The sequence below is a fragment of the Myotis yumanensis genome, unplaced genomic scaffold (genome assembly GCF_028538775.1).
Source record: "Myotis yumanensis isolate MYYU_CA2020_CCGP unplaced genomic scaffold, mMyoYum1.0.hap1 SCAF_1, whole genome shotgun sequence".
Lineage (NCBI taxonomy): Eukaryota > Metazoa > Chordata > Mammalia > Chiroptera > Vespertilionidae > Myotis > Myotis yumanensis.
This window is the reverse complement of record NW_027223752.1, coordinates 164,976,331-164,995,329: the sequence shown is the minus strand read 5'-3', so window position 1 is coordinate 164,995,329 and position 18,999 is coordinate 164,976,331. Positions and strand designations below refer to the sequence as shown.

Below are 18,999 nucleotides of genomic sequence, written 5' to 3'. Positions count from 1 at the left end.
ACACGGACATAGAGACATAAAGACAAGCTATATCACTCACAAGGTACTCATTGAAGCCTCATGAAGTAACCCCGGTGGCAAGGGGCCACATTTTCTGAAGATGATGTTTCAGTGTTTTAGATGACTGATCACCTCTACTACTCTGCTGTGCTCCATTTATGGTGACAAAGAAGATCAAAGCAGTGAAATGTGAATTTTTTGCTTCGTGTAAATTTAAGCATGGCCACGAAGGCTTGTTTCCTCTATCTTGGAAAAGCAAATTGAGCTTGCAGAAAATAATTAAATCCGCAGTATCTTGCAATACTTAGACATTTGAAATGGCGGGGGGGGGGGGGGAGTTAATTATTTCAATCTGATTTCAGTTGCCCAATAAAATGTTCACAAGGATAGCATCCAGACAGTTACCGAATTAATTTACAATCCCAGCTCGTTCAATTTTTGTACCCTTTTTCCCTGCAGGATCATGCAGATTTGCGAAGCCATTTCTTCACAGTTGGGATGAAGCTAGAAACAGTGAATATGAGTGAACCCTTTCATATCTGTCCTGCATCAGTGACCAAGGTGAGTTTCCCTCCCTTGCTCTGCATCTCAACCTCCAAAGTGGATCAAATAAGTCTTTCTACTCAAAGACAACCAGATGAAATGTGTTTGCATAAGGATATGCTACAGTTCCAAGGGAACCTAAGTCGGATTGCCTTCTTTCCCATCCAGTGCTGTTTGAAGCTCTCTCTTTATCACTGGTAGCATAGAGTGAGTCTGATCAGATGTCCCCTCATGTAATGGTTGGGGTGAGTTTCACTTGTCTTCTGATAGTACAGTATGTGGACAGTGGCGCCCATGAGTGACTTGGAGGAAGGTTAAAGATGCATGGCTGTGAACTTGCTCCTCCTGAACGGATAGTATTTAATATGATTGATCTGATTATATTTTGAAAATAACTGCAAATTGTGAAAAGCAAATTTCCATTGCACTTCTACTTCCTTGTAATCATCTGCTTTCATTGATAAAGGCAAAGTCATGCTTCTGAGATGTGCAAATTTAAAATGAAATTGCTTTTTCATGTAAAAGCATTTTAATTATGGTTTAATAGGCTTTTTAGATTATAGTTTCCCTTCTCCATCAAAGACATCTCAATGAAGTCAGCTATGGTAACATCTAAAGTATGTGTTTCTACCTTAAGTATCTCTTATAAATGATTGAAGAAACCAACAAACTTAGAACTCTTTTTTTAAGCTTTTTTTAAAAATTGGTTTCAGAGAGAGGAAGGGAGAGAGAGAGAGAGAAAGATAGAAACATCAATGATGAGAGAGAATCATCAGTTGGCTGCCTCCTGCATATTCCCTACAGGGGATCCAGTCTGCAACCCGGGCATGTGCCCTGACCAGGAATCAAACTGTGACCTCCTGGTTTATGGGTCAACATTCAACCAGTGAGCCACACCTTTCATGCATTTTCTGGGGAGGGTAATTAATGGTTCAAAAGTCAATTTTATGGATTCAAACCCAAGTCTCATGATGCCCACTAACGTAATATTTAATGTTTTAATTCCTTGGGGGCATAATGTTTTAGTCTAAACAAATGGCTTTGCAGTTAAATCCCAACCAGCTTTACTAATTACTAGCTGAATAAATTACTTATATTTTAAAAACCTTAGTTTTTATATCTATACCATAGATATTATACCGTCCACTTTATGTCATTGAGAAAAGTGAGGAATCATGCATGAAGTGCCTGGCACAGTACTTGGCACATGTGAATGCTCAGTAAAATATTAGCTATGTTCACCCAAACCTTTGGTCCCATTTGTGGGTACCATGTTATCGCACTTATCTCCCAAGAAATAAGCATGCCACAGGCATCCGGGCATCCAACTGCTGATCAGACTGTGTTTGGTTTCTGTGGAGAAATGGTCTATCTTATCCTTGTTATCTTACCCTTGTTAGCTGGAGAAATATAAGCCTGATTGTTTTAGAACTGAATTTTAAGTTTGTTTATTACAAAGTGCTGTGGTGGTTAATGCAAGATACACATCACCAGTTTCGGCAAGGGCCAACCCTACAACTGGAGTCAGAAGCCCAGGGAATCTTCAGCACACTTTATTTTCAACATACCCACTGAAGAGAAATTGAAGCCTTTCATGTTCCCTTTAAAGCCATGCATATTGCTGAGTTTTCCATCGGCTCACTGTGCATACATAACTTTTGAAATGAAAATACTACTGTGTGAAGAGGATGATCAAGGTAGACCACAGCTGATTGTCACCGCAGTGGGTTGGGATGTCAGTCATTCTTAAGCTAAAATGAACTCTTTCATGATCCAACAGAACGCCTCTAATTTTACATGTACTGTCATCTTTCATTTGCTCTCCTTTTTTGGAAACATTACCAACTGCTGATCAGACTGTGCCTGTGGAGAAATGGTCTATCTTGAAATTTGTGATCCAAGAGGAAGAGAGAAGAAATTTGTATTTTGATTTCAAAGTATTTGAAAAACTTGATCGTTTATCTACTATGGGCCTTTGTATTTTTTATTGTAGGCAGTGCAAAGATGGATTTCTTTATGTGCATTTTTTTCCCCCCTGAGAGTCTTGATCCCTGCAGTACTTTTCCAAATAAATAGTTTCATAATTAATATGAAGAAATCAATTGGGTCTATTTATTCTTTCTCTCCTTATTACAAGAAAATATTTGACTTTGGAAATAAAAACAAAGAAGTTTCTTTGATGTTACTTCACGTTGGCAGAATGTCTCAATTGTATTTGGGGTACAATCAGATGTGTCCTCAATAGCTCCTGTAACTGCCACATGCCTGAGGACCCATAAGCAAGTTGGAGCAGGACTTTACAACCAGAGAACAAACATATGAAATGTATGACACCCAGATGCATAGTCCTAGGATACGATCCTTTTGGTGTCACAGATTGATTTCTGAATTTTATAAAGTTGAAGACACTAAAAAATGGTTAATTCCATTTTAATTTCTTTTTTCTGAAAGAGACTGGACCTCTTAATGCAGTGACAAGTGTTTTAATGTTACTTGAGTCGTGCTTTTTTAAATGTATGATTTGGTAAAATTCGAGAAATAGAGTGGTGACAGTGTATTACAGAATGTGGAAAATTGTTATGATAATGAAATGACTTTTTCGCCCCCTTGAAATATTTTCCTTTAATGACTATAAATTATTTTTTATAACTGTTAAAGTAATTTATTTAAAGAATAACTACATATGAGAAAAATATTGACTTATACTTTGAGTGATAATCTCTAGATTGAAATGCATGCTATCATGTTTATACACCATCCATTAAAAACCATGTTATTTGAAATGACCTTCGGGGTTCTTTACTGTGTATTCTGGTTGTTGCACATTTGTAGAAAACTAAAGAGTGATATCTTGTTGAAACCCGACCAGAATTTCCCTTTGTTTGAGCAGTGGGCGATTTAGTGATGCCAGCTGCTCATTTATCTGGATATATATCGCCTTGTCCTCATTCTAAGAGGCTGTGGTATCAGCTTCACTTGGACATTTTTTTTAAGCCAAATAGAGATGCAAATGTACTTAGCCTGCCAGGGTAGACATTCACATTTTTATGCCTTTATATAGATGTACATGTGACGTTGGGATGTGACATACTAATTATAATTAGGTCCAGCCTGAATATCTGTATTTTGTTGCGTGGACTTCCAGTGGCAGTAGTTTGGTTTCCACAGTAAAACAGTTTACTCCCTAAACAAATCTTATTGGAGTTTGGGAGTGGGAGGGTATTTTCTCTGATTTTTTAAGATACATTTTCTTTTTTATATTTTCTACTTTTTGTACCAAAGATAAAATACTTAAGTCATTCATTCTTATAGACCCCTCCTTTCTTATTGGCCATGTGTTGTGTAATGCATGGACTTGGAGGAGCACCTCCCCAGGTTCAAGATTCATGTACATGTAACAAAGTATCAGAATAATCTCCACGCAGAAGGTATTTATAAATAAATATGTTTCTATTAACACTGGATAATGTTTTAGAATATTAAGTTTGAGAATATAATGTATTGTGCCATTAGTAGTCATCATAATGAAATTTTCCTTTTTATTTCCTTGGGGCTTTTCTTGATGGCACAACTGTTGAAGAAATAAGTAATGTTAAAGCAAATAGATGGATAAGCATGTAGCAGATGCAGTATTAAATGCTCAGCCTTTAGCAGTACAGTGGGATTCTGTTTTTGGTGTTCCAAAACAGTGAGTTAGTGACAGATGATGTTGGTGATGATGATATAATCTATAATGTAAAATATATTGCACTATTCAGAGCTAAAGATACTGGAATTAAAGTCTTGGGCTCTGTTTCTGTTTGCTAGCTCCTAGCTGCACAGTCTTGGGCAAGTTGGTTAACTGCTCCAGGCTTTAGTTCGAGACCTGTGTGTTGACCAGAAGGCCCCGTGTTTCTGACCATTTAGCTTCTCTCTAAGTAATAAGTAAGCAAATGTAGTATGTTAAAGGCTACATGAAAAGGAGGAAGATGCGTCAGGGAAGGAACTAATGGAGTGTTGGTGGAGGAAGGGAAGATGTGATTTTAAGTAGGGTTGTCAGGGAAGACCCCCCTGGGAAGGTGATGTTTGATCTTTTGCAAAACTCAGGCAGCAGAATTCTAACTATTTACTGGAATTAACATCAAGAAGAACTCAAGTGAATTTCCTCTCCTGCTTTTATCTTTGAACTAGGTTGCATCCAGAAAATATTTTTTAAATGAAGGAGCCAGGAATCATAGCTTAGGGAGAGCGTCAAGGTTTCCCAAGAAAGACTGGCTGCTTTTCTGTTGAGTTGGGAAAGTGCTGTTTTTCCCCTCTGGTCTGTTTTACATACTTGGTTCTCTAGATCCATCATGCTCTTGACTGTGGGGGTTCACCTGCTTTTTGCACCCTTCTTTTTTCATCATCATGCTTTGTTTCTATTTTTTCATGGACTTCTTTCCCCCCTTATATCCAGTGGATGATTAGCCAGTTTCTGTGCACAAAGCGTCTTCTCTGCACGGTGGGAATACCTCCATGAGGAACGAAGAGGCCACAGTCCTCAAAGCATTAGGATCTGCTAAGGTAGACAGATGTGATGTCAGTCCTCAGGCGGGTAAATGAGGTTGTTCAGTATAGAGATACAAGCCTGATGATTTGGGGGCACAGAGCAGGGGCCCTTTATTCCAACTGAGTGTTCGGGAACATGTCCCAGCTGTGTTGACTTTCAGGTTGGACCTTTGAAAATGTACTGTGATTTGATAGACCGACAAGGGCGTGTGCTGTTAGATTGTGAGAACACTAAGGACAGGCCTGGTGTGAATGATTTCCTCTTGGGCTAGAGCAGCGGTTCTCAACCTGTGGGTCGCGACCCCTTTGGGGGTCGAATGACCCTTTCACAGGGGTCACCTAAGACCATTGGAAAACACATATATAATTACATATTGTTTTTGTGATTAATCACTATGCTTTAATTATGTTCAATTTGTAACAATGAAATTGAGGGTCACCACAACATGAGGAACTGTATTAAAGGGTCACGGCATTAGGAAGGTTGAGAACCACTGGGCTAGAGGGTGGGGCATTTGGGTGGATACTAGATGAGTGATACATGAGACTTAGATGGGACTGGAAATCTTCAGGCCAGACCTTGGAGTGTTCTTGAATGACCTGTTGTGAGAACGTGTGTCCCTGCTGTGGACATGGAGAAACCAATTAGACCTTTCAGTGCCTGCCTGACTTTCCCCTTGGCCAGGGTTTGTCTGTCTTACTTCAGCAGTTTGTTTATCTTTCAGCTATGACTATTGGTTTACGTTTTATTCTGTCTCACTTACTTTTCATTAATATGACCACAGTGATCAGCTTGAACTTTTTAGCAACTGGATCAATTTAGTAATATACGTTGACGTGCCAGTTTGTGGTCAAACCATTTTGATGAAATACATTGATTGCATTTGGAAGCTGTGCCAATATTTCATTACTAGTCTTATATGTAACCCCAAGGAACTAACCATTGGCTGTATTGGTTTTCTCTTTCAGGTTTTTAACAATCATTTTTTTCAAGTGACTATTGACGACCTAAGACCAGAACCTAGTAAACTCTCAATGCTGTGCCATGCAGATTCCTTGGGGATTTTACCAGTACAGTGGTGCCTTAAAAATGGAGTCAATCTCACACCTCCCAAAGGTTTGTGTTTTGTGAAAATGTGCAGGGTTTGAGTGATTCAGGAGGGTGTCATTGTTTATCTAGAGAAATTTATGTTGTAAACAATTTAGAAGTAGTGGAAAAAGAATGTCTTTCATGGTTAGCTTGACATAGGGGTCTGTACAGATTGCTTCCCTGGTGGGAAGTGTAACCTTGGGCTTCTCAATCCACTTCTGTAAAGCGAAGTTCCGGGTTAGTGATTGAATGATATATGGTTCTGCTGCTCTTGTGTAATGATAGAGGGTAAGTGTTGCTAAGTGATTGAGGTTAAAAACTGCAGAGTGTCTATGAAGTGGCTTTGAAAAGACAATAAATGCTATTGAAACATTTTTTTTTACATTTTATTTAAAATAAATCAGATTATCCCATAGCCCAGTTGTTCCCAGATATCCAACAATTTGATGCTATAATATTTATCCTATATAATAAAAGGCTAATATGCAAGTAGACCAAATGGTGGAACAACCAGAAAAACTGAACAACCAGTCACTATGACGTGCTCTGACCACCAGGGGGTGTGTGCAGAACATGGTGGGCGTTGGCCATGGTGGGATGGTGGAGCAGGTGAGCGGGGACGCCAGACCAAGGTGGGGCACCGGTCGCTGTCATTGGGGCGAGCCTCTGGTGGTTACTGAAAATTCTTTGCTCCCGCACACCATAGTCCCGCCTTGCACTTGCACCTGGTCCCGATCACTCAGCACCATCAGTGGGTGTGAGTGGCAGCTTCTAGCCCTGATCTCCCCTGAGGGTTCTTTACCTCCTCCTGCTCCTGAGGGGCAACCAAGGCAGCAGCTGCCACTTGCACCCGCTGCTGGCACTGGCCCCAATTGCTCCACGCTGTCAGTGGGTGCGAGTGGGGCCGGTGCCATCAGTGTGTGGGAGTGGCTGCAGCAGGAGCGGGACTGCCAGCAGACAGGGGGCTGAGGGCCACAGCGGGAGGGGCCAGGTGGGGGCGCGGAGGATGAGCCGAGACTCACCCCTGTGCCTACCGCAGCCTCGCGGCCCACAGTTCCTTTCAAGGTGCACGAATTCATGCACTGGGCCCCTAGTATAGATATAAAAACCTAAGGGACCATTCAACCAGTAGCTATACGCACACTGACCACCAGGCATGGAAACATGGAACAGATTGATGAATCTCAGAGGGAAGGGGGGAGGGGAGAGGGCGGAAAGAGATTAACCAAAGATCTTATATGCATACTAGAGGCCCGGTGCACAGATTCATGCACCGGTGGGGTCCCTTGGCCTGGCCTGCGAGGATCAGGCTGAATCCATGCACTGGACCTCCGACATCGAGGGGTCTCAGATTGTGAGAGGGCGCAGGCCAGGCTGAGGAACCGCACTGGGCCTCCAGTATTAAAATAATTAAATTGAGAACTGGGTTGCACTAAAATAATGTTTACATTGGGATTCATGCACCATGCTGTAAGTTTAGTAACGTGATGTGTTATCCCTTATAGGTCTAAGGTTTATTCAAGGAACAAAGCAGTAAGGCAAAAGGAGAGAAGATAGGGAGGAAATAAATGGAATAATAGAAGAGAAAATCAGAAGAGGGTAGAAAAGTAAATTTATGGAGGGATTATAATGAATGCTAACCTTTCCAGCTCACCAGGCACTGGTTTATATGCAGTGTTAACCATATTGGCCACAGGTTGAGTTACAGTTTTCCTGGGGCCATCATATACCACGTAGCACCTTTAATTGTGTATGCCCAGCTCATCCATGGTGTGCCTGTACTCCACTGGCTTGAATATACTTTGATATTTTCAAGTTTTTATCCTCATTGTTCATCCCTGCTCATTCCCATGGAGGACTTGCTTTTGAGTATTTCCATTTCAGCTGTTGCTTCTTCATATTTAGGTTCTGCAGTAATGGAATGTGGTCTAATTAGAGAGTGCCATGAACTTCTGTGTAACACTGTGTATACTATTTTAAGTGCTTAACTTATTGAATCTTCAAAATGAGAATTGTCCTATGAAGAAAATTAGTCACACATAGACAGTCACAGGGCAGGAGGTCTGGCTCTGGATCCCGCTCCCTGTAGCAGTGAGAACTCCAGTTCACAAGGCCCAGGTTCTTGCTTGCATTTGGGTACTCACCAAAGACTGGCCACATCCCTGTGCCTTAGCTTTCAGGCTGTCAAAGGAAGACACGCCTGGTATTCCACAGGCACTGCACAGAATCAAAGAAATGACAAAAGTCTAAGTATTTTTATAGTCCCTTAAATGTCTGTCCAGGTGTTTATAGGATAGAATCTGTGTTGGTGGTAGATAGGTCACTTGTGGAGTTCGAAAGCCCCTTGGGCCACTGTTGTTTCCTTCTAGCCACTCTAATCACACCATGTGTGTGGATGGGTTTTATGCCATTGAAGGAAGTCTTTTTCTAGATATCTAAAATGCTTCTTAGTTGGACTTTGCAAATGTCGTTAGTAATAAGATCTATTTAAGAATTTTAAAAACATTCATTGGGTATTTCCTTACATAATGAAAAAAAGGGAAGTATTAATACATGCATTTTGGCTGCTTGATTATTTCATGATGGCAGAGGTTTAATGTTTACCAGAATTTTTAAATATACTTCTTATGAATTGTAACTCTTAAAAAGTGTTGTTTAGAAAAGCGATTGTAGCCATATTTACTAGGAAAATGTATGTGCTTATTTGGATGATTGCATTTCACGATATTAAGAAAGTTGTTTTAGATTAGTGTACTGAACTAATGTGTAATGAAATGGCTATACAAATGTATTTCCAAGAATAAAACTGCTGAGTCAAAGGGTAAAATGCATTTATAATTTTAGTAAAATTTGACAAAATGCCTTGGACACAGTTTGCGCCTACCTGCACTATCACCAGAATATTAAGTATTTTCATATGTTAAGCTTTTTTATACGTAACATTTAGCTACATTTATTATTTCTTCTCTGTCACCCAAGTATTTGTGATATATGGTGAAATGAAACTGTCTTCACGTAGTTTTCCAAATTATTTCTTCCCCTATTGAAAATGAAGGATGCCTTTTGAAAAATCACACACAAAAAAGAAAGTTGCTTCATGAATATTGTTGTGGAATATTGAGTATAGTGGTTAGTATTTTCCAATAAGAAAGATAAGCCTTTAAAAAAAAGGAAAAAAAGAAAAGAAAAACCACGTAAAGCATTTAAGAAGTGATCAATATCATTAGTCAAGGATCCACTGGTAATTTACAGGGGTTGTGTTTTGGCTACAGGACTATTACCTTGAAATAGTAGAGATTTTACTGATAAGCCAGTAAGAAAAAGACCAGCAACTTACAGAAAAGGGTTTCAGAATATCAACAGATAGTTCACAGTTAAAAGAAACACAGGTCTCTTATTCAAACACATCACAATAAGAGAAATGTGAGTGAAAATCATATTGAGATGACATGCATTTGTAAGATGAAGTGGAAAATCAAAAGAGAAAGAAAATAAATGTTGTTTTGAGCATGTGGAGGAACAAGAATGCCCAGATTACTGGTGATAGTGCAGGTAGATGCAAACCGTGTCCAAGGCATTTTGTCAAATTTTACTAAAATTATAAATGCATTTTACCCTTTCACTCAGAAGTTTTGTTCTTGGAAATCTCTCTTGAAGATATACTGTGCAGATAATATGCATAAAAGTTTGTTCTTTGCAGCATGATATGTAATAGTAAACACTGGAAAAAGTCCAAGTGCTTATCTGTATGGGTTAAATAGATTTTAGATATCCATATAATGAAAACTATGCAATTGTTAAAAAGAATGAGGAAATCTCTGTGTACTGATATGAGAAGTGCTCCAAGATAGGCTGTAAGTGATAAAGATCTGTAGATTATGGCATGACACTTTTTTTTGTTAGGAAAGAGGTAAATGAGAATATGTATTTGTTTGCTCATATTTCTGTAAAGAAACTGTCAGGTTACATAAGAAACTAGTAATGACAATTTTACTTCCTCCTTTCCAATTTGGATGCCTTTTCTTTTCTTCTTGTTTGATCACTGTGGCTAGGACTTCTAGTATTATGTTGAATAAGAATGGTGAAAGCTGACATCCTGTCTTGTTCCTCTTCTTAGGGAAATGATTTTAGTTTTTGCCCATTGATTATGATGTTGGCTGTAGGTTTGTCATATACAGCCTTTATTATGTTGGGGCATGATCCCTCTCTTCCTACTATGCTGAGAGTTTTTATCAAACCTAGGTGTTGGATTTTGTGAAATGCTTTTTCTATGTCTATTGATATGATGTGATTTTTGTCTTTCAATTTGTTTTTGTGATGTATCACATTTATTGATTTGTGAATATTGTACCAGCCTTGCATCCCCGGAATAAATCCCACATGGTCACTTATGGAATCTAAAGAACAAAATAAACTGACAAAACAAAATGATCCAGAAACATGGAAACATCTAACAGACTGAGGAATCTCAGAGGAAAGGGAGAGGGTGGGAAGAGATTAACCAAAGAATTTATGCCGATGGACAGACAGTAGTGCAATGAAGGCCTGGGGAGGGGGTGGAAGCAGAGAGGAGGGGATCAATGGGGGGTGGGGAGGAAAGGGAACATCTGTAATACTTTCAATAATAAAGATAAATTTAAAAAATATAGTATATGAAGCTTAACACAATAAGGAACTAATAAAAATGAGAATTCTGAATGGAGGTTCAGAGCATGGAGGTGGCGAGCAGGACAGATGGAAGTGAGGGTACGAGTGAGACTCCAAGCAGAATACTTTAAAAATATTTTTATTTTTGATCTAAAGTAATGTATTATCTCTTAAAAATAAACATATATTATTAAGAGTAGAGGGTTTTTATAACTAAAAGGGATCTTAAAGATGATCTCATCAGCTCTAATCATTTTACTTGTGGGGGAATTGAAGCTCAGTGGTGTTAAATTTTTCAAGTACTGAGGCAGAAGTACTGGCTTAAAACTCTAGTCTTAAGATCCCAAATCTAGTGATTTTTTAAAAAAAATAACCAAATCCACCCTTTACTCCTGTTGTCTGTCACTGGTATCTTCATAAAAGCCATCCTCAGGAATTTGGGGCTTTGGGTGGTCTTAGAGGGGATTAGTTGATGTCAGTCGACCATGACTCTTCTGTGACTGAAATTGTCTCTATGTCAGAGCATTTGGAGAATTTCAGTTCTCAGGTATAATTTTCCAAGTGCTTGCAGATATAACAAAGTCACAGCTTTATTTTTTGAGCCCCCTTACCATTTTCTGAGAGGGGAATATGTTTATTTTTGTAATTAAAATGAAATACAGTTTAGAGGAGGTGGTGGTGATTTCCCTAGTGGTGATTTGATGGTTTTCTTTTGAGGTAATTTGTTAACATGTCTTTTGTAGTCACAACAGGGCTGGGAGTTATGCAGTAGAATTCTTTTTAAAACACTGATCTTTGCTTTATTAATATATGAAAGTATACACCGTCTTTGAACTAACTTGTTATTTTTAACTTAAATTCTGAACTTTATAAAGAGCGAATGTCCAATTTATCCTACATGCTGAGAGGTGTTTAGATGTGTTGTGTGTATGATTTCCACAAGTGTAATATATTGTTTTGGTTTCCTTTCCAACCATACACACTGCTTATAATTTCGTGTTGCCCAGTAGCAAAAGGGTACCCCATTCATTCCCCAGTCAGTGGGAAGCAGCTGATGATGAAATAAAAGAATCCAGTGGTCTAGGAGATGTGCAGAAACATAGGTCCTAACTTACATTGTTTTAACTCCATTCCTATTTTTTTTAGTAAAGTCTGTTCCCAGGCTTTAGAGACAAGCCGTCTAAGCTGGAGTGGGTGGGGCTTTTTCGGTGCTCTCTCTGCATGAGCAGATCCTTTCCTGGAAAGCCAGGGACAGAGCCCTGGAGGTTCCTTTAAGCCCAGTGAACAACAATTCAATATTATAGGCCCTAAAAGTGATCCAACAAGTTAATAAATCATCTAAGCAAAAATGCACTTAGAGTATCAACCATGATTGCTATTTCAAAATGATTTCACTAACCTCCATGGCATGGAGCATCAAAGACTAGTGGTAGAATTAGTGGAGAAAACATCCCACTTGGAGATCTTTGTAGAAAATGTTTAGCCTTTGATTTCTGTTGTAAAATGTCTGAGCGAAGGCTGAAGGAACTCGCTTATTTTAGCACTTCATGTCTACTGGCTGGCCATCTTAATAGACACATAAACTGTGGGCACAATTTAGGAAGTAAGGGTGTATTCTAATTATTATCGGGACAAAGGGTAGTGAACCCTCGCTGGTGTTCTCTTTTTCTGGACACTGACTGATGAATGCAGTCCATTTTGTAATCTATCATATTTCCTACATACCGAAAGGACAGAAAATAAACCCACTGCCATGGACCTGCCACCATGACTGAGCTGTAACATTTTGCCGTATTTGATTCAGATTTTTAAAAAGTGAAATAGAGCATTGCAGATAGAACTGAGAACCGAGGCATCCCGGCCTCTCTATTTCTGACACCCCATGTCTAATCCATCGTGAATCCTGTTGACATTTTTGGGATCTGATCACGCCTCATCAACACCTCCTGGGTTCAGGGCTCCTTTAAATCTCACCTGGGTTACTTGCAGTGGCCTCCTGCTCCCCTGAGTTTACTCTCAACACAGTAGTCACCCTGATCTTATTAAACTGTAAATCACACTTGTTCCTCCTCTGTCTGCTCAGACCTCACTCAGTGGTCGAGTCCTGGTCATGGCAACAGCCTGCAAGGCCTCATCTCCTAAGATGTTCCCCAGTCAGCTCCCTCACTGTGGCCACCTTGCCCTTCCTGGACCATGGGGTAGGCACATCCTTCCATAGGACGTTGGCGCTCACTGTGCCCTCTGCTGGTCACACTCTTCCCCTTCCTCAGTCCTGACTCAGGTGGTGCATTTTGAGGTGGTCTGTTTGGCTGCCCTCTTTAATATCAATCACAATTGCACTGGATTTCTAGATTAACTTAGGAAAATTGACATTTTATTACATTATCTTTTTATAACTTGCAATCTTTTGCTAGAATTTTGCTTTTGCCCGTCCTTCCGCCTGGCACATGGTTTGCTTCCACCATTCCTCTACGTTTCAACTTGTCCTTTAGGCCTCCCTTGATGCAGCCCTTCCTACGCCTCTTGTCCACTTTCTCTCTCTAGCACTTGTGATCACCTGACTTTTTATATTTGTGTATAATCTGTCTCCTCTCACTGAAATGTAAGCTCTGTGAAGTAAGGGTTTTTGTGGGTTTTGTTCATTTCTGTAATCCTAGTATTAAAACCCTGCCTGGAGTATAGCATACACTTACTAAATATTTCTAAATGAATGGATATGTAAATGAACAAATGGCTAGAGTGGAGAAGTAGACACCTTCTTAAAAATTTGGCACATGTTGCCAAATTGACACTGGTATCAAGCTAGATACCAACCAGAATAAAAGTATCTGCTTCCCAACAGTCATTATAGTGTGGGATTACTGTTTTTTTTTTTTTCATTTTGTCAATCAGGGAGACGGCAAATATGGTATTCTTTTGCTGTTTTTATTTTTTATTAAGACTGTACAGTTTTTTTCATACCCACCGAGCATAGAAAAGCAGCCCTTATTCCTGTCGTGTCTTTTATTAAAGGGAAATATTTTTGTAACCCTCCCCTCTCCTCTATCCCAAATCACTGGCTACAGGTCTGACCACCATGATTGTCTCAGGGTTGTCCCGATTCGATTGCTGGTACTGGGGAGAGATCTGACTTTCTGTGGGAACTCGAACCATCAGGAATCTGTTAGCGCACCAGAAGTGAGAGGACAGCTGTGGAGAGGCAGTCACGAACTGAATCAACCCTCGATTGATTGACCAGAGCCTTGATGAGCTTTTAAAATAGAGCAAAGATGTTACCCTTTCAAATAATTTTTATTATTGAAGTAGCTCATGATCATTAGTAAAAGCTTGTAAAGTGAAAAGAGGTAGAAGAAAAAAGTATCCAGGAATCCCACCACCCAGTTAATTATTTTGATATTTACCACTAGGCTTTTCTTTTTTGCATATTTTTAATATAAATTAGATAATTCTGTGTATGCTTATACCAATATTTTCATTTAAAATCATAGCAATCGCCCTAGCCGGTTTGGCTCAGTGGATAGAGCGTCGGCCTGTGGACTGAAGGGTCCTAGGTTCGATTCCGGTCAAGGACACATGCGCGAGTTGCAGGCTCAATCTCCAGTAAGAAGTGTGTAGGAGGCAGCCGATCAATGATTCTCTCTCATCATTGATGTTTCTATCTCTCTCTCCCTCTCCCTTCCTCTCTGAAATCAATAAAAATATATGTAATAAAAAATAAAATAAAACTATAGCAATCATTTATCATGACTTTTTAAAAAAACAGACTCTGTGCAGTTTCATGTCTGCATGACTTTCCACGGACTTGGATAAGTTTCAAATCATTTTCTATATTTGGATACAAAGTCATCCCCACCCCCCCCTCCACCCACCCCCAGTTAGTATTATCAATAATAATGCCATTATATCTTAATGTATAACATTTTTTTGTATTTTTAGGTTTGTTTTTATGGGATAAATTCCTAGAAATGAAATTGTGTCAAAGTCCATGAACATTTTTACTGCCAAATTGTTTTTTAAAAGCATTGTCTACTTGCACTGCCAATAGCAATGTTTGCAAGTGGAGCTGCTTTATGTCAATTAATTTGTGTCATATGGAAATGGGTCATCGACCTGTTCCCTTTTGGACCTGAAACAGTTGGAACTTCATTCAGAATAAACACTAATAAAAGCTGAAATAACTCTAGTGGTTGCGGTTCAACAGTCTCCTATGGCAACTTGCTGCAAATTTTAATAGCCTAAGGGGTTTTGATTTGCCTTCATTTTCTTTTCCCCTCTGCTATTACCCTCTCTCTCGGGTTTAAAACATGTTTTCCTGGCTGCAGTTAAGCCCTAGTACTTCTTGTTCTGTCTTTGTTGATTAATGAGTATAATTGACCCCTGTTGTCTCTATTATACAAGCCACAGCAATTTGTTTTTATGTAGCAGTTATTTTCTGAGCTGTCACAAAACCGCCTTACAAAGAGAGCTCATTATCAACCCGAAGGAAAAGAATTTTAAGTGATGAAGTGAATAAAGGTCTCTAAGAGGAGGAGGAGGAGAAGTCTTGGCTGTTCAAATGTTCAGGGAAAGGAGAGAGTTCTAGTGGTAGGCTTATGTACTCAGCAAGACTTGGTTATCCCTTGAAATTATTAGATTAAAAATGACTCCCCATAGAGTTGTGAAGACTGGTTGTAGAGGATTGAATGTTGGTCCAAGAAACCATGGAGCATAGCCTTTTATGGAGGGGGTTGAAGTCCATTGGAGTTTGGCGATTAGGAACTGAATTCTAGAGAACCCTGCTAAATGTCTGTCTGTAGAAGTAGAGGCGATTTCTAAGTTGAAAATTTTATCTGAACAGATATTGACCATAAAGAATACCTACATTTCACCCAACTGGCGTGGCTCAGTGGTTGAGTGTTGACCTACGAACCAATAGGTCATGGTTCGATTCCCAGTCAGGGCACATGCCCGGGTTGTGGGCTCGATCCCCAGTGTGGGGTGTGCAGGAGGCGGCCAATCAGTGATTCTCTCTCATCATTGACGTTTCTATCTCTCTGTCTCCCTCTCCCTTCCTTTCTGAAATCAATAAAAATATATTTTAAAAAATACCTAAATTTCATGTTATCTCAGAACATAGTTTACAATTTATATACATTTTTCCTAATTTTTTATTCTTCCCCTATGATCTTGATGAGGTTTCCTCATTCACAAAATTAAGTAAGGAAGCAGCAGAAGTGTAGGGAAGAGATGGAACAGAGGAGATCTTGACTTTGTAACAGTCGACTGGCCACACCACGAAACAAATCGGGTCCTGTTGCAGCGGATCATCTTGTCTTCAGCTGTTCAATTGAGAGCTCAGCTAGGGAATGTCTTGTCACATAACCTCTGTTTGTCAGCCCTGCTACACGTTTCTCCTGGGAGAAGAAAAGGACATTAAGCACAGAGGAAAGGAAAAAAATCCAAAGCAGCAACAGTGAACTATTAGCAGTGGTGGTTCTGAGTCATGGAATGCAGCAGCTAAAGGGAACTTTATAAGATCGTCTCCTTATTTTTTGAAGTAGTAGATAAAGTTTGTTGCATAGAAAGTTTAATTTACTTTTACCTTGATCCATCTAGTTCCTGGAAGAACTGGATCTAAAATCAGTCTCCCTTCTGGTTCAGTACCCTTCGTACTGTTAGGTAACTTCTCGCCAGTTGGAATCCTCCTTTTCTTATACATTAATGTGAGTATTTGACCCAAAACAGTTCCAGACAGACTACTACTCTTCAAGTGGCAGGTTATAGTAATTGCACAGGAACTTGCATTACCTTGTTTAGCACACGTTTTATTTTGCTTATGAATATTCGGAAGAAAGTTGGTTTGATCCCTTCCAGAAACGTCTGCTGCAAGAGCCTCTGGCCGGAGGGGCAGTTCTGGAAAGCTGTGGGGGAAGGCAGCTGGAAGATGTGCTGGCCCTGTTCAGAACCAGCTAGAAAGAGTACATAGCACCTCAAAACTCTGAGACTTCTTATCTCCTTATGGGAAAGAAGTGAGGACTTGTCAATCTTCATAGAATGAGAGGGATGTCTTATAGGGAAGGGGGTACCTCTGCCACTGATGGGGAGCAGCACATGGGAGGGTCAAGGGCCAGTCCCTGGGCCAGAGGAGGACAACTACCTTCTTGGTTAATCCCTCCATTTTAGGAAAAGTTGGGTAAATTGTGCTGACTTAATGAAAAGAACATTATTTTGTACTTGTGAGTACAGACGGAGGTAGGAGGCAACCGGTATCTTGAGTTTCTTTAGTAAAGAATTTCTGTCATTACTCTGCAACTGTGGGATTTAGGAACTAAAGTCCCCATGTTAAGTGAATTTACAGGTATAAATTTATGACAATATGCGGGAAAAGAAATCTTTCCAATCTCTTTTGCATCAAAAATATACTTAAATGTATTTTACATTCACTTAAACCAATAAAGGTAGAATACTAAATGATGAGTATAGTGCAGTGATGGCGAACCTTTTGAGCTCAGCATGTCAGCATTTTGAAAAGCCCTAACTTAACTCTGGTGCCGTGTCACATATAGAAATTTTTTGATATTTGCAACCATAGTAAAACAAATATTTATATTTTTGACATTTATTTTATATATTTAAATGCCATTTAACAAAGAAAAATCAACCAAAAAAATGAGTTCGCGTGCCACCTCTGACATGCGTGTCATAGGTTCGCCATCACTGGTATAGTGACATTTTGTACAGTTTCAATGAATCCTAATTACTACTGTATTTTTCATTTCTATCCCAGCCCTTTTTTCCACAGGAAATACAAATACACATTAAGATGTATTTTCCCATCTAGGTTAAGCCATACACTCAGTGTCGTTCTTACTTTATCATTTAGAACTGTTTTCCTCTTTCAACTTTTCCCACATCTTGTCGTGGTGGCTATGATGGATATATATTTTATAAGTGTACCCTCCCTCCAAAATCAAATGAATAAAGAAAGAAAAAACTACTTTGGTAAGATCTGTATCTCATTAAATTTAGCATATATGAATAGTTGTTTCTCAAACCCCTCCCTCAATATCATCTATTCTTCTCCAGAACAGATCTACCCATTGTCATGCGCTGGTGTGGGTCAATTCCACCTTATCTTTACCTGGTTTCCAGGCACCACATTCTGATAATAATGGTGCACCTTACCTGTATGTAGTACTTCACATTTTTCAAAATATTTCATTCAACCCTCATAAAATCCTATGTGCTGTCAGGTGTAAGAAAAGGCTTCACCTTTGGGGAGCCTATCCTTGCACCCCTCATTATTTTAATTAGTGGCACTGTAAAGCTGTTCACTGTCAGTGTTTAGCCTGGTTAATGTTGCCCATGTTCTTTCCTGCACAGGTTATTCCGGCCAGGACTTCGACTGGGCCGATTATCACAAGCAGCATGGAACGGAAGAAGCACCTCCTTTCTGCTTCAAAAATGTAAGACGCTTGTTTCTTGCTACTCCTTTTACCATAGCTGTTGCTCACCATAACTGCCATCAATTGTTTTCTATTTATTGAGCAAGAGTGCTGCTGTGTTCTATGGAATCCCAAAACTTTCACAGTTTTGAAAAGTCCTCCTTTCAGTTTGTCTATTAGAGTAATTCTGGAAGGTAGTAAAAATTGATTACTAAAGGTATAGTGGCTGAAACATGTTATAAATTTAGTTCTCACTGAGGGAAGGATCCAGGATGTACTGGATTTCTAGCTGGTTCTTCTCATTGTGGTGAGCCTTGAGCTAGATATGTTTTGGTTTCAGCCCCTGAATCTGGTGAGCAGATAGGGAGAGAAGTTCAGGAGTAGATAGCCCTAGTTCTAAGCAGTGTAGCCGATACTGACACATGGTACTCTGTTCCCTTTCTCTCAGTGAGAACCAGCCACTCATCTGCACCATGAATGAGGCTAGGAGATGCCCAGCTAGTTCCCCAACCATGAGTCCATACTATAGAAGAGGGAGGACAAACTGTACCATCAATAGCAAGTGCACAGCTATTGGTGACTATGGAGTATAATATTGATAAGCCAGCAATAGGAGATTCTCTGTACCTGAGGAATATTCTTAAAATATGATCTTAATTTTTTTGCATTTGATTATTTTACTAGGATGCTAGTCCAACAATTTTGTACTTTCCTGTGCTTACTTTAAGCCCTTACCTTGTTCAAATAGAACTTATTGGCATAGTAATA

At 39.5% G+C, this 18,999-nt stretch overlaps 1 protein-coding gene across 4 annotated transcripts in view; it reads left to right on the top strand.

Moving 5' to 3' along the window:
• The window catches only part of SFMBT2 (Scm like with four mbt domains 2), a 231,482-nt gene that overhangs the window by 153,325 nt on the left and 59,158 nt on the right, over positions 1-18,999 (top strand). For all 4 annotated transcript variants that reach the window (XM_070391588.1, XM_070391568.1, XM_070391577.1 and 1 more), the window contains 3 exons: positions 460-561; positions 6,040-6,187; positions 18,170-18,252. In XM_070391588.1, the coding sequence (XP_070247689.1) occupies positions 460-561; positions 6,040-6,187; positions 18,170-18,252 (333 nt within the window). The remainder of the gene's footprint in view (positions 1-459; positions 562-6,039; positions 6,188-18,169; positions 18,253-18,999) is intronic.